Genomic DNA, 13,927 nt, shown 5'->3' with positions numbered 1-13,927 from the left:
TGATTCTTTGTGGAGAAAGTTGATGTTACAGATTTGAGTCAATAAAATTAACTAAATTTGATGGATTGTATTGGTAGATGACGGACATTTTTAGACAGGGAAACCTCTTAATGTTGAGAAATTTCAGTAAGTACTAAAAAGATGCCTTGCTGGTTGCACAAGCAGATAGTCAGGGAATCACCAAAATCATTTGGATTCAACCTCAGGGAACAATCAATGTCTGTACCAAATTTGATGCGCTCACTCTCAGTGGACTACCTAGTCATTTTGGTCTTCGTTGAGCAAGATTCCTTGGTAGAAATGAGTCATTTTCTAGTAAACACGAGAATTTCCGTGCTGGTTTTGGATGGTTCTTTGCAGAGAAAGTAAGTTTTAAGGTTTGGCAATTAAATCAACTAGCCTAATTGATAAGTCAACAACACTGAATTGATTATGTTGGTCAACGAAGAATCTACTTGTACAGGGAAACCTCTAATGTATGTCTCTGTATGTCATAGGATAAGTAAAAATAACTTGCCAGTGGCAGGCACTATTGGAAAGTCAGGGTATCACTAGCAGGATTTATGTTTTGTGCACATTGAAGGTTGCAGATTGTTGCCAATTCATCAATGTTGAGATGTTCCAGTGAACCCAAGTGGGAGACCAACATCTAAAAACAAAGCATGACGCAGGAAAATAAACTATTAAAAGCTCACCGTGCGTTTGGTTCCACACATGCCAAGATCATGTTCAAAATAAAGGTACTCCGTCGTGGTTTTATTGGGTTGGCATGTCCCCAGTTTAAGTTTAGAGACTGGTTCACTTGTGCCCAAAATGCTCCTCTGCACCCGCACCAGCATCTTGTTGAGCTTGCACCAAGTCCTCACGGAAACACCCGAAACTTTGGGCGGGCTGGTGGTGTTCGCCCGAACCGGGAGCAGGATCTCTCGGACGGGTTCGGGTAAAGGCTCCTGCCCGGTGCCTCTGGCTGGGGAGAAATGCTCCTTTTCTACCAACGGCAGCCTCGAGTCCACAAACACGGGAAGGTGGAGGTATGGCGGCGGCAGAGTCGGTGTTTCTCTCCGGGAAACTTTTCTCATCACCTCGGAGGCTTGATGCGGTGGCGTTTCTCCATCAATGGCGGACAACAGCGACAACATGAACAGCAGCGACAGGTAAACCATACCCGGCAGATTTATGCTTTATTTTAAAGTTTAGACTCAAAAAAAAAAAAAAAAAAAATCAGCCTTCACTCAAGAGTATTATCTCTGATGATGCTTCACTTGCTTCACGAAAAAACAACTTTATTGTTCTTGTCCTGCTTCTAACAGGCCTATTGTTCATATTTATCACTCTTAAATTAGTTTTATAAGTAAAACGGAGACTGGAAGAAAAGCACAAGTGGAACTAATAAAGAGTAATGGCTCCTTTCCATTCAGGGGAGCCATTTAAACGGAACACACCGAATAATTAATGTTATTAGTAACACCTGTGGGTTACCTGCTGTGACGCGTCAATAATAGCCTACCTGCTGTAAAGAGTTTTAAACACCATTAAAAATATATAAATAAAAAATAATAATGTATCCTTTTTCAAAAGTGCAATGAGTTACACCATGTCGTTCCCGGATGTACACAAATAAGCATTACTTTTAAAAGATGGTGTAGGCTAGTTATATTCATTTATTTATTTTTGGTTTATTGACATATCGTCACACTGTTAAATAATCGCCGAAGTCATTTTTTGTCAAAATGTGTTTGTTTTTTTGCCTAAATCTCCCCATGACGCCGGCCACCTATGGTAAAATCACCTACATCCTCAGTTGATCAGATCATGTGATTTTACCCCTTTAAGATAATGGCCTATGTCAAGTGTGTGACTTAAGCGGATTTATTATGCCTAAGTCAAAATAAAATGTGACTTAGGCAATTTTTTGAACATGCCTTTGTGACTTAAGCAAGATATGGTAACACTTTATTTTGAAGGTGTCTACATAAGAGTGACATGAGCGTGTCATAAACATGATATGGGATGCGTCATGAACATTAATGACACTTTGAAGTAACATTAATGCTCATGATACTTGTCATGTTTCTGACAGGCTTTTGTGACTCTTATGTAGACACCTTCAAAATAAAGTGTTACCATATCTTGCTTAAGTCACAAAGGCATGTTAAAAAATTGCCTAAGTCATTTATTTCTCTTAAGTTACATAATTTACACACAGTGTTATTACTATGCCATTAGCCATCCTTTGTTACATCTTTTTAAGTGAAATGATCAATAAATGTCATATGTTACACTTTGGTGAAGTTTTTTGTGTTTCCTGCAAAACTTGAAAAAATGAGTTAGGCGATTATTTTAACAGGGTGACGATATTTAAAGAGTTAGATTACTTTTGACTGAAATAACAATACATTTTACCTGATAAAAAAGGTATAGTATTCACATTTCCAGGCTAGCAGACTGCAACATAAGACTTGATTCAAACGGTTTTATTTGTGGCACCTACAGCAATACACAAGCACAACATAGGGTTTAAAACCAAACAAACATTTTTAAAAAATCAAGGGTAAACTGCTCACATTATCATACTCTGTTTGTTTAGTTTTTTTTAACGTAAAAATATAAGTCAGGTCACGTTAGGTATGGAGCTTTCACTCTGACCATGTAGAGGGTCTCAATGACATATTATCCACCACATAGCCTGAAGTGATCCTTAAGTGATCCTTCTTAAACTTTGGTAACATTTAATTTATTAACACTGAAACCTACATTTTGCTGTAACTTTGTTGCTTCACACTGAATTCTGCTACTTTTACCACTGCCTACTCTATGTGTTCCTTTTTTTTGGTGGCTTTTTTATAAAAATTTGGTGGCTGATCTAAAGGCAGAGGGTACATGTCACACACACCCTTTAGAGCCCTCTGAGGCAAATGTGATTGATAATTGGATAGAGGTAGTTTTGTTTTATCACAGTTTGTGTATAAATACTAAATCATGGGAATATAAGCTAAACATGTTACACTCATCCCCACCGTCCCCTCCAAAAGCTCTGTCTTTAGTGAGCAATAATAAGAGAAAAATCTATTTTTTCCATCTCACAGACATGGTAAAACTAGCATTGGTTTACCACAGATTAGTGCACAATTACTAAATGCGAGTTTAGTACAGTGTCAGTCTATTAGAGGGCAGACAAGGCAAGTCTGCTTCATGTGTGTTAAATGATTTATTTTTCTCCACATATTTTGCTATTCACCAAACTAAGATTGAAATAAGAAGTGTGAGTAATGTGCCAGTCCAGAAGGGAGCAGCAGGTCGTGCAGCTCCGTTGCACAGATGTGTGCTGCAGCACTCATTAGTGAAGGTGAAGTTGAGTCCCATGGTGTGTTTTTGTCCGGTGACTCCGCACATGGAGGGCAAGATGCAGCTCTTCTCATACAACACCACACGGAAGTCTCCTGAAAATCATGACTTAATTAGAAACATCAGTTTGAGAGAGACACACACTCACACATAACCACACTGACACATCCCCCTCCTTGCTGCTGTTCTCGGTTCTTTTTTTCAGTTTTGATTCATGTAAATTTCGTTCAGTGACTTGAGGCACCCTCACCTTTCTCGCCCACAGCTCTGCTGGACAGACAGACCTGCCCGGGTGGACACTTTAGGGGGAATCTGATGCAGTCCAGAGGTGAGATGGCGGGGAACACACAGGTGTAACAGAAGAGGGGAACTGGAAGCACAGGCATGTTTGTAAAACCACCAAATTTCTTTAAAGAGGTTGGTTTTGGAGAGCAGCTGGTGAGACATCATTATTAAACAGACAGAAGCTGCACCTGCTCCAAAAATATAATGTTATCATTGGTATTAGTAGTATGCAATTAGATAATTGCTATTGTGATGGTAAATCAATTATGAGGAAGCTGAAATTATGATAAGAGAAAGCTTGATTATTGATACAAAAGGTTTATTACTTAAAGCTGAACCACTCTAAGCAAGAAAGCCAAATATTTGCTGACTAATGTGAGGATTTGCTGGTTTTCCTTGTCTTACATTAAACATTAAAGTAGGTTGAATATATATTCAACCTACTTTAATGTGTGTGTGTATATATATATATATATATATATATATATATATATATATATATGGGCTCTAGGAAACTGATGCTGAATTGTCACTTTTCTGTTTCAAATATTTTCATTGAGCCAAATATTATACATGCAGTATGTTGTGTCAATTATTATTTCCATTTATACAAAATAATTATACATTTATATTAATGCACATTCACAGATATAAAGCAGATTATATAAAAGATATAGATGGATTTTTATTAAAACTGTTAAAAAAGATAAAGCGAAAAACTAATTAATAAAGACTAATCTAAATCTAATCTGTTTAATAAAATAGTCATAAAATAAATCTTAGACCATAACTCAGATAAGTCGGTCTAGGAAAATTGATTTCCTGCTTTTATTTTCCTCATCAGTCTTCCTAAACGTCTGATGTTTCCAGTTATCACTATTTTTGTAACATTTTATGAACCACGCGCTTAAAAAAATAAATAAAAACAACAGATTAATTAATGCTAAAAATAGTTGTTAGTTGCAGACCTACTATTAGCTTTTGCTGCAAATGCTAAATTACTTCTGTTCTGTTGCAAACATGCATGATTTGTGCATTCATACACACTTTAACACACAGTTGTGTTTTGCTCACTTACCCACAGCTGGAAGTAAACAAAGGAAAAGCAGAGAGCAAACCAGCTTCGACATTACTGACTGTTTCTGTTTCACGGGGGGAAAATGTAGATGCAGCTCGATTCTTCAGCTCTTAATGTCGTTTCTTTCTTGATAGTTCCTAGAACAAGCCTGCTATCTTCATCTTGAACACAAGAAACCTGGTGAAGTCTCTATCTTTATGACCTAAAGTCAGTTTCCGATCCAGACTTTCTCAGCTTCCTCAGTCGGCCCAGCTGCAGAGATCTGAAGGTAAACCTCCTGTTTCTCTTGATATCCTGTCAATTAACTCCAAGAATCTCCACACCCTGATGCTTATGATTCAATTATAGGCTGTTAGCTTCCCTGGGTGACAGCCACGGTTTTACAGCGCTGCCTGGACTCACTGTCCTGCAAACAATAGCCCCATTCAGATTTAAGAGATTCAGTGTGGAGGGAATGTTTTGTGAGGAAATGACACTATAGATTAGCTTGAAATCTATACAAAACATCCAATTATGTCATGTTTATTCACAGAATGATAAGACATGTGGCGTGTACGAAGGTAAAACAGGGCAGGTTTATTAAATCATGTCTTATTTCTTAATGAAAGACGTTAAGTTTGGTGGGATGGCTGTCAAGTGACCTGCAGTCTCATGACTAGAAATCTGAGCAGGAGGTAGGAACAGTGCCACGTTTTTTTAGCTTTATAGAAAATCAGATGTCTTTAAAAATGTTTTGACTCACAAAAAGCAAGTTTGGCCATTCATACCTTTGTAATAAACTCAAATACTTTAGTTAATAAGTAAATAAATTGTTTTTATTGAGACATCTGATGATCTCCTCAGATAATAATAATCATATTAGACACTACTCCATTTCTTTTTTTTCTGTTTCTATTTTTCAGCCATATAGAAGGCCATTGTTCCCATCATTAACCACTATGAAATGGTTACGGCAAATAAAACCTTGGCATTCTTTTAAAACTGGATTAACAGTTGGCTGTTGTTTGTTGCATCTGGGATAATAAGATTTTAAGATTTCACATATAAATACACACAATTAAAAGTGATTTTCTAATACTTCACTGCACCAAGACAAATACTTTTGTTTACAGTAGGGGAGACTTTCACATTCATTTCTGTGTTTTAAATGTTACTGCACAAAGGCAAAAAAAGAGAGAAAATGTCTATATGTGTGCAGCTCAGTGCAGGATCGTGCACAATGTGGTCAAAACACTTGTGAATTACAATTATGTTACATATTTGAAGATTTTATTCTGAAATATGTGCTTTATATGCCGCTATAACACCCTTCCGGGAAGGCTTCCCACAAGATTGTGTAGACTTGCAGAGATTTTATCCCATTAAGTTACAAAAGCATCAGTGAGGTCCAGCACAGGCCTGGATTGCAGTTCGACCCAAAGGCGTTGAAGTCAGGGCTCTGTGCAGGCCAGTCAAGTTCTTCCGCACCACACTAAACCCTTTCCTTTTGGACCTGACCTTGTGCATGGGAGTAAGTGAAACAGGAAAGCACACTGTCTCCCTAAATAGCAAGCCATTCTCTTTTATTGGAACTAAAGGGTCTTGTCCAAACCACAAAAAAAGTCAGAAGTACACAAGAGTTTATGACCAGAGGTGTCTATATACTTTTGGCCACACAGTGTAGCTTTTACCCCATTTTATTAATCTTGTACCAGTACATTCTGCATGTGGATACTCCCTATTTCTCACAACACACTCAAAGGTATCATCTCTCTCCACTCTTGCAGCCCTACCGAATGCAAGACAGTGGGAGTTGGCTTATGCACGCCCCCTGCTGGAGAACAGAAGGCATGGCTCGCTTGTCGACCTGCTGACGCCTCATGCGTACAACAGCGGCGTCCACCTGAGCTGCCGCTGTCTTGCTGTGCTGGTCGTCCAGCAGCTGCAGACAGGCCCGCTGTAGCCTCGTCAGCTCACCCTCGGAGGACGTTAGGCATCGCCTCAGCACTGCACTGCCCTGAGAGACACACAAGAAACACACTTAGCCTTCTCTGGTTTGTTTGAGACACCCAGCAAAAGGGGAGGTTAGTGTTAAACCACTGAATGCTTTTTTTAAAACTATGGTGTGAACATCTGCCAGCATATTTGAATATGAAGACATCATGGAGGGGAAAAGCTCCTAATATGTTATAGGAAAGACTTCTAACTGAGATTAAAGATATTCCTTGTATTTAGGTCAGTGTATGTTTTTGGGTTAGCCTCAACAACTTATAAGGCGTTTAGGCATTATCAAGAGACATGTCTCAGGTTTTGATGGCTTTAGATTAGTCATGCAGATTGTTGTCTGCAGAGTGCAATCTGACATAGTATTTGCTTTTTTTCTCATAAACTGTATTCAAACTTCTTTACCATTTTTTTAGTAAAGCATACTTTATAATGTATAAGTTGTCATTAATGGCTTCACGACGCCTAATAAATTGCAAATTAGAAATTTACACATCAGAAAAATATTTGTTTCTGCAACAATAATATGACAATGTTGAGTTAACAGCTTTGAGACTGCTTGGATCAGTTGTTAATAAATTAATTTTGGTCTGGATGCTATGCAGCTTTTTTAAGTGTTAGTGGTCAAACTGTTGGAGCATACTTCCTCATTATGTATTATATTAGTTCATGAGCTGTATACAGTTGTTTTAACTGATCTATAAAGTATTAAGAGTGGATTTATTAGAAATTAACAAAGCCATAAGTTACAAGTCCCTTAATGAAGCATAAAAGCGGGGGTGGTAGCCAGATTTCTGTCTCCATCATTACCTCCAATAAGGTTATATTATTGAATCAGATTATTTGTTTGTAGGTAGGATTATGGGGAAAAAAACAAATCTTGGTTTTCATGAAACTTGGTGGAGGGGTGTATCAGGACCGTTTGGCTTTTGGAGCAGATTTGAATCTGGAACAGATACAAATTTTCTTTCTTTTTTCTTTTCTTTTCTACTTTTGTTAACTTGTAAGATAGGAAAGCGCCTTGGCGGAGGTCTGCACTCTCCCTCTAGTATATGAGTGTGTTGTATATTGGATGCAGTAAACACCTGTATGAGATGAGCAGCCTCAGGTAGCTGTGTCCCTGGGTGTCTGTGATAAACCTGCACCAGAGGCCTGTTGAGTTTCTCTCTGGACAGTATGTCACCGCTGTACTCTGGACCCTGTACACAGAATAACAGAGGGAAAACATGTACACATTTTCTCTGAACCCCCTATAAATTCACCGATCCTGCGCCACATACACAGCCGCTAACCTGCACTCTGTCATGGCTGTGGCGAATACAGTTAATTTCCCTCTGCTTGCGGAACATGGCCTGCCTGGTGGCTGCAGACATCAAAGTCAGACGTTGCTAGAAAACACAGAATGACATGGATACAGTGTTTTATTTTTCTCATATCCAAATAATGTCAGAGTAATTCTGCATTGCGTGCAAAGATGTTTGGCTTGTTATATCTGTATCTACCTGCAGACTGATTGTCTCTGCAATTTTCTTCACGAGGCCATCGTTGACTGTGCGGTGAACAGCTTTCTGCCTGGTGATGGCGCTGGCTAACATCTGTCTGATGTTTTCCCTCAGCAGCTGTGACTGGTTGACTGTCACCGTGGACGACTCTAACACCTGTTTACATTCTGCAAAAAGGCAAATCAGTGACGTTAAGAAAAAATGTTTAATTTAAAGAACCTATGGTGGGCAGGAGCACCTTACCAAAATAACGCTTACTGCATTTCCTGTTACCTTTTACAATACTTTAGCCATTTCAGAAAACATGATTGTAGTGTAGGTTAGAGAAGAGACTATAAATAACTATAACCATATTTATTTTTAATAACCTGTCACTTGTAATGGACACCAGGTCAAGTACACTACATTTAAATGATTATATCCTCTTTTCAGAAACGGAATATTAAAGCTATCGTGCATGATTTATACAGTGTACCTGGTGTAAAGGGGCTGACCGGGTCTGCTTTGGTGAAGCTCAGAGCACCAGTGTGTCCTCCAGCAGAGGCGCTGTGAGGCAGCAGCTCCAGAACACGAGCCCGCTCACTGGCACAGTCCAGCAGCTGTCTGCTGCTCTGACCCAGAGCCTGGAAGGGACAGAACGGGGACTTAAATCAATCAAATCAAATCAAAATTACTTTATTCATCCCCAAGGGGAAATTCAGTTAGTCTGGTAGAATCTCTTGAAGAATGAGACAGCCTGATGGCTGTAGGAACGAAGGATCTTTTGAATCTCTCCGTAAACTCTTCTCTCCACAAAAGTATCCATCAAAAATATTATAAAAAATACATAAAAACTTAGCAAATTTATGCAAAAACAGAGAGCTACCAAACTTTGCTGCTCCTCCATGAAGCGCATTCCGGAAAAGGTACAATCTTTAAGATTTCTGCTTTGTTCCCTATGGTAATTAGCAGGTGTGTTTTTTTATCTTGGAGATCGGGGATTGGAACAGTGTTGTATGCAGTTGGCCTTCTTCTGAATGTTAAATTACTTTCTTTTTCTTCGGATTTGCGATTGCTGTTTCAGCATCTGTGGTCATCGCTCATTTCTTGGTTTGGTCAGCCATAATTACCATTTACTCATGACTGTTGCAGAGACTGGGTAAAACAGTACACTGGTTCACACACAAGTGAGTCTACTCTCTCTCGCGGACCAAACACTGCTGAGTGATGGGAAGCGGTCACTAACTAACTGTGAGCTGCTTGTGATTTTTCCCAGGAATGTCCCCACGCCACAGACACCCAGTTTGTGATACCGAAAGGGCAAAGGCTTTCATCAGTGGGTCACTGCCTCAGTCCCCATTGTGTTACCTCATTTGGCGAAATTCAAACAAAGGTAACACAATGAAGTACATAGTGATTCATTTGTAAAGTAACTAAAGCTCTCAAATAATTGTATTGTATTAAAAAGAACAATATTTCTCTCTGAAGTAAAAAGTACAAGTACCCAAATTTGTCCTTCAGTACACAACTTGAGTAAATTTACTTCTGAGTATCTATACAATATTGCCATGTAAAATATTGCATTCTTTTCCCCCACCCCCAATTATTAATTTATCCATTTAACTCGTCACTACATTTCAAAACAGAAGAATGTTTGGCTTCCTTCCAATTTATCTTGTTTCTTCTGAGTCATTTTTATTATTTTTTGAATTATATGTTATATGTAGTTTAACTGTTTTTTTTTTTTTTAATAAAGTATGCATGTATGACTTAATAACATTATCATAATAGGTCTGGCATTAGAAGTAATGCTTTGATTTCACTTTGCATTTGAATAATTTGATCTCTGTTCAAAATGAGAAACTTAAGAGTGGAGGTTATTGGTGCGTGAAAGCTTTGGCAGTGTTGTTTTTCTTCCATCACTCATGCCAGTAAATCACATGGAAGGGCAAGTGGAAAAAAGAAAGAAAAAAACAGAGTGGGGGGTAGGTGGCTTGAAAGGAAAATGAGTCAACCGATGGAGACAGAACAGTAACGTTGTAAATCACCTGCAGCTGGGTCAGCGTGTTTCTCAGTGCTCCCTCCAGCTCCTGTTTCAGCTGGGCCAGCTCTCTTTTCTCACACAGCAACAAGTAATCAGCACCATCCCTCTCCTGCAACAGAGCAGACCTGTCAACAAACACATCACCTCTCTTTAACAAATGAAGCTAGCGATACAAAACTTAATGAATTAATCCCGTTGGTGTATCACTTACATCCTTTCTGGTGATGGATTAAACCGTTATGGCAGTGAAAACACACAACTGAAAGGATTTAAAAATGATTCAGCATTAGCAGTACTAAGTACTAAGTACTAATTACTAAATAAGAATAATGTGTAAAGTACATGGCATTTTAACAAAATTTAATTTGCTGCACTGCAAATAATTAAACAGTCTAAATGAGCTGTTTCCTACACCTTAAGATTAACCTAAAAAATATATCAGAATTTAGATATGGTTGCAACCAACAGTCAAAATATTGAAGACAAGTGTAAATGTTAGACAATTTGAGACTGGACTCAAGAACAACACTGTTCACCCCTGTGGAGAACGTCTCGTATTGGTTTCTCGTTGCAGCAGGAAAGTAAGAGGTCAGAACTAAACAAAACAGCAGCCCTGAAACATAAATGATTCAGTGTTTTTTCTTGATGGATCATCTTATTATATGACTGTATTGAGAGCAGTGGTGGGAGAAGTTTTTACATCCCTTAATTCAGTAAAAGTTCTAATACCACACTGCAGAATTACTCCACTGCAAGTAAAAATCCTCTATTCAAATCTTACCTTTGTAAAAGTACAAAAGTATCAGCATCAAAATGTGCTTAAACTATCAAAAGTAAAAGAACTCGTTCTGCAGAATGGACCCACTATTTTCCAAATGCATTACTGGATTATTATGATTATTATTGATGCATTTATGTAAGCAGCATTTTACTGTTATCCACGTAGGGCTCATTTTAGCTAAGTGGTTTAATTTATAAACATTCGTAAATTGATGATGATAAATCTTGTCCATGAAAAGTAACTAAAGTGTAGTGAAGTATAACTTGTTAAAATACTCAAGTAAAGTACAAGTACCGCAAAAAATACAGTACTTGAGCAAATGTACTTAGTTCCATTCCACCACTAGCTGAGAGCACTATTTACCAAAGAACAAAGCATAGTGTAGGGGGGAAGCTGGGTTACATTCAGGGTTAAATTCTGAATTCAAGATTATGATTAGAGTTAATAAAAACACACACATTCAGACAATAAATAGGCCCTGATAGAAGAAAAGGTCAGAGTATAGAGAATACAGTCTCCACACTACATAATGCTCCAATGAACAACACATGTATTTTACTTATTGTACCACCAAGGAGACGTTTGGAGCATAATGCAGGAGAGCGTAATAATAAAAACATTGAAGGTGGTAAAATCAAAGGGTAAAATAAATAAATATATGTTCATGGGAGCATCGACAAAAAATCTGGGTAACGCTTTATATTAAGGTCCTTGTAATAACCATTAATTAACAAGTAATAAGGCCCTTGTAAGTCCTTACAAGATGCTTATTGACATTATTGTGTGTTTATAAGCTTATATAAGTGTTAATAATGGCATTACAAACACCTATGACCCACCCATTATGTCTTTGCCATGCCTTTATTAATCTTATTTTGTTTGCTTATTGATATTAAAATATACTTTATTGCTCATCTATTATAAGTTAACCATTAGTTAACTATGCTTTTTGCAACAACCGGATCTAAAGCGAGAACAATGCCTTATTACTTGTTAATTAATGGTTATTAAGGACCTTATTATAAAGCGTTACCAAATTCTGGTTAAACATCCTGCACCAGATACAAGACTCTGTTTATAATGTGGATTTGCTGCTTGGTGAAACAACAATAACAGCCACATTATGTAAAGGTACCGTCTCAGCAGTGGGTGGCCTCCTGGTCCTCCCGTCTGAGCTCCTCCTGTTGACGGTCAGATGGCTCCTGAGGCTGCGCAGCATCCTCTCCAGGTGACCCCTCTCCCTCTCCAGCTTGATGCCCTCCTGGGTCACCCTGCCGGCCTGCCTGCGCAGCCGGGCCTCCACCTCCCGCACCCTCCGCATGTACTCACCGGCCACGGCCACGCTGGCCCCGGCACACTGCTCACGCAGGCTGGTCGGGGGGAAAGGGGCCACAGGCGTCCTCTGGGAGCCACTACGAAACTTCAGAAAAACATGTAAATGTCTCAGAGAGTGAGATTATTTTACATTTACTCAAATGTAAAATAATGTGCTCAGGTACAGTTTTGATGTACCTGAGTATTTCCAGTTTATACAACTTTATATGTCTACTCCACTACATATCACAGTAAAGTATAAGTGTAATGATAAGCTACTTACAGATTAAGATTTACAAGACACAAATTTAGACTATTAGTTCTAGTCTAAACAATGTTAATATTTTGATGCATCTGTAATAATAATAATAATAATAATTCCAAAAATGTAATATATTGTGTGCAGTACTTGTACGTTTGATAAATACTTTTATACTAAAGGTACATTTTCCTGTACATTATACTACGGTACATTATACTAATGTACTTCTAGTAAGTAGACTTTTCAATGCAGGACTTTTACATCTAGGAGTGAATTTATACCGTTTTATAGCATATTCATCATAAATAAGATTATGAATACTTGTTACACAACATTTTGTCAACACAATTAAAAATTCAGATATATGATACTTTTTGTGTCATTTTTGTTTTGCAGAAGAAGTATTCAGATCCTTTACTTCAGTAAAAGTACTAATACCTCACTGTGAAATGACTCCACTACAGTAAAAGTCCTGCATTCAAAATTTACTGAAGTAAAAGTATAAAAGTATCAGCATCAATATGTACTTAAAGTATCAAAAGTAAAATGACTCATTATGGAAAATGGCCCCACTCAGATTATTTTTATTCTTAATATATTAATGGATTATTATTGATGCATTTCTGCATCTGTTGACGTAAGCAGCACTTTATTGTAGTCAAAGTAGGGCTATTTTAACTACTTAATATACTTTTATGTTATATGTAATCGTTTTAAATTTATCATGTTTTTAATGTTAAATCTCGACCTGAATAGTAATCATAGCTGGCAGCTTGGTGTAGTGGAGTAAAAATGTTTTTTCCTCAAAATGTAGTGGAGTAGAAGTATTAAGTTTCATATGTGGAAATACTCAAGTAAAGTACAAGTAACTCTACTTAAGTCCAGTATCTAGTTACATCCACCTCTGAATCCTACATATTGTTTTCAGTCTCGGACCAGTCTCCCTTTCCTACAGACAGTAAACACACTTTGTTTTCTCACCATCGCTCCTGTAGTTTGGGGCCTCGACATCTTATTTTTGCAGATGCAGTCACGACTCTCTGCGCATTCCTCCGCTGTGATCTTATCTCCGCTTGTTTCCGCCGTGCCTTCTGTGCGCTGCGGGGTGAAACCTGCGGTGGCGCTGCAGCTCCGGGGCCGGCTGCAAGTCACGGAACGCCCAGCACGAGTCTGCCGCACCAGGCGCTCTGCCCGCCGGATGGAGTGGACGGTCCCATCGCGCCAGGACTGTGGTCCAATAGTGACGGAGCCGAGGGGAACCGACTGGACCTGCATTCCTTCACATAAACTGTCCTCTTAGAAAAGGTTTATCAGCTGAAACCTTCTCTGAATATAAAGCCCTCTAGTTGTCCAC

At 38.4% G+C, this 13,927-nt stretch overlaps 3 protein-coding genes and 1 long non-coding RNA gene across 5 annotated transcripts in view; 1 reads left to right on the top strand and 3 right to left on the bottom strand.

Moving 5' to 3' along the window:
• LOC131976016 (zona pellucida sperm-binding protein 3-like) overlaps window positions 1-1,433 on the bottom strand; it is a 4,654-nt gene extending 3,221 nt beyond the window's left edge. Inside the window, exon 1 of one of the 2 annotated variants that reach the window (XM_059338882.1) lies at window positions 696-1,433. In XM_059338882.1, the coding sequence (XP_059194865.1) occupies window positions 696-1,163 (468 nt within the window). In that variant the 5' untranslated portion in view covers window positions 1,164-1,433. The remainder of the gene's footprint in view (window positions 1-695) is intronic. The other variant, XM_059338883.1, reaches the window with a different exon arrangement.
• On the top strand, window positions 1,044-7,286 carry LOC131976029 (uncharacterized). The gene is made up of 4 exons (XR_009394775.1): window positions 1,044-1,154; window positions 3,611-3,673; window positions 4,843-4,976; window positions 6,475-7,286. It is a non-coding gene; the product is annotated as an uncharacterized LOC131976029 (long non-coding RNA).
• Window positions 2,533-5,096, bottom strand: LOC131976027 (sperm acrosome membrane-associated protein 4-like). Its single transcript, XM_059338899.1, has 3 exons — window positions 4,709-5,096; window positions 3,596-3,715; window positions 2,533-3,440 (listed from the first exon to the last, which is right to left on the bottom strand). Exons 1-3 carry the CDS (start codon window positions 4,758-4,760, stop codon window positions 3,235-3,237), a joined length of 378 nt encoding a protein of 125 aa, XP_059194882.1. The 5' UTR covers window positions 4,761-5,096; the 3' UTR covers window positions 2,533-3,234.
• On the bottom strand, window positions 6,421-13,927 carry tektl1 (tektin like 1). The gene is made up of 8 exons (XM_059338888.1): window positions 13,555-13,927; window positions 12,133-12,417; window positions 10,221-10,325; window positions 8,669-8,816; window positions 8,194-8,360; window positions 7,984-8,079; window positions 7,777-7,890; window positions 6,421-6,704 (listed from the first exon to the last, which is right to left on the bottom strand). Exons 1-8 carry the CDS (start codon window positions 13,846-13,848, stop codon window positions 6,477-6,479), a joined length of 1,437 nt encoding a protein of 478 aa, XP_059194871.1. The 5' UTR covers window positions 13,849-13,927; the 3' UTR covers window positions 6,421-6,476.

The sequence above is a fragment of the Centropristis striata genome, chromosome 8, assembly GCF_030273125.1.
Source record: "Centropristis striata isolate RG_2023a ecotype Rhode Island chromosome 8, C.striata_1.0, whole genome shotgun sequence".
Taxonomy (NCBI): Eukaryota; Metazoa; Chordata; class Actinopteri; order Perciformes; family Serranidae; genus Centropristis; species Centropristis striata.
The sequence above is the reverse complement of the archived record's forward strand: the minus strand, read 5'-3'. Positions and strand labels throughout refer to the sequence as shown.

What these genes read in the sequence shown, in the direction of transcription:
- LOC131976027 (XM_059338899.1), bottom strand. Translation starts at nt 4,760, where the DNA reads ATGTCGAAGCTGGTTTGCTCTCTGCTTTTCCTTTGTTTACTTCCAGCT. An exon ending in TTGTTTACTTCCAGCTGTGG is followed by an intron (nt 3,716 to 4,708) that starts GTAAGTGAGCAA and finishes CTGTGCTTCCAG; the next exon opens with TTCCCCTCTTCTGTTACACC. An exon ending in CAGAGCTGTGGGCGAGAAAG is followed by an intron (nt 3,441 to 3,595) that starts GTGAGGGTGCCT and finishes CATGATTTTCAG; the next exon opens with GAGACTTCCGTGTGGTGTTG.
- tektl1 (XM_059338888.1), bottom strand. Translation starts at nt 13,848, where the DNA reads ATGCAGGTCCAGTCGGTTCCCCTCGGCTCCGTCACTATTGGACCACAG. An exon ending in GGCCACCCACTGCTGAGACG is followed by an intron (nt 10,326 to 12,132) that starts GTACCTTTACAT and finishes GCTCTGTTGCAG; the next exon opens with GAGAGGGATGGTGCTGATTA. An exon ending in ACAGCCATGACAGAGTGCAG is followed by an intron (nt 7,891 to 7,983) that starts GTTAGCGGCTGT and finishes TTCTGTGTACAG; the next exon opens with GGTCCAGAGTACAGCGGTGA.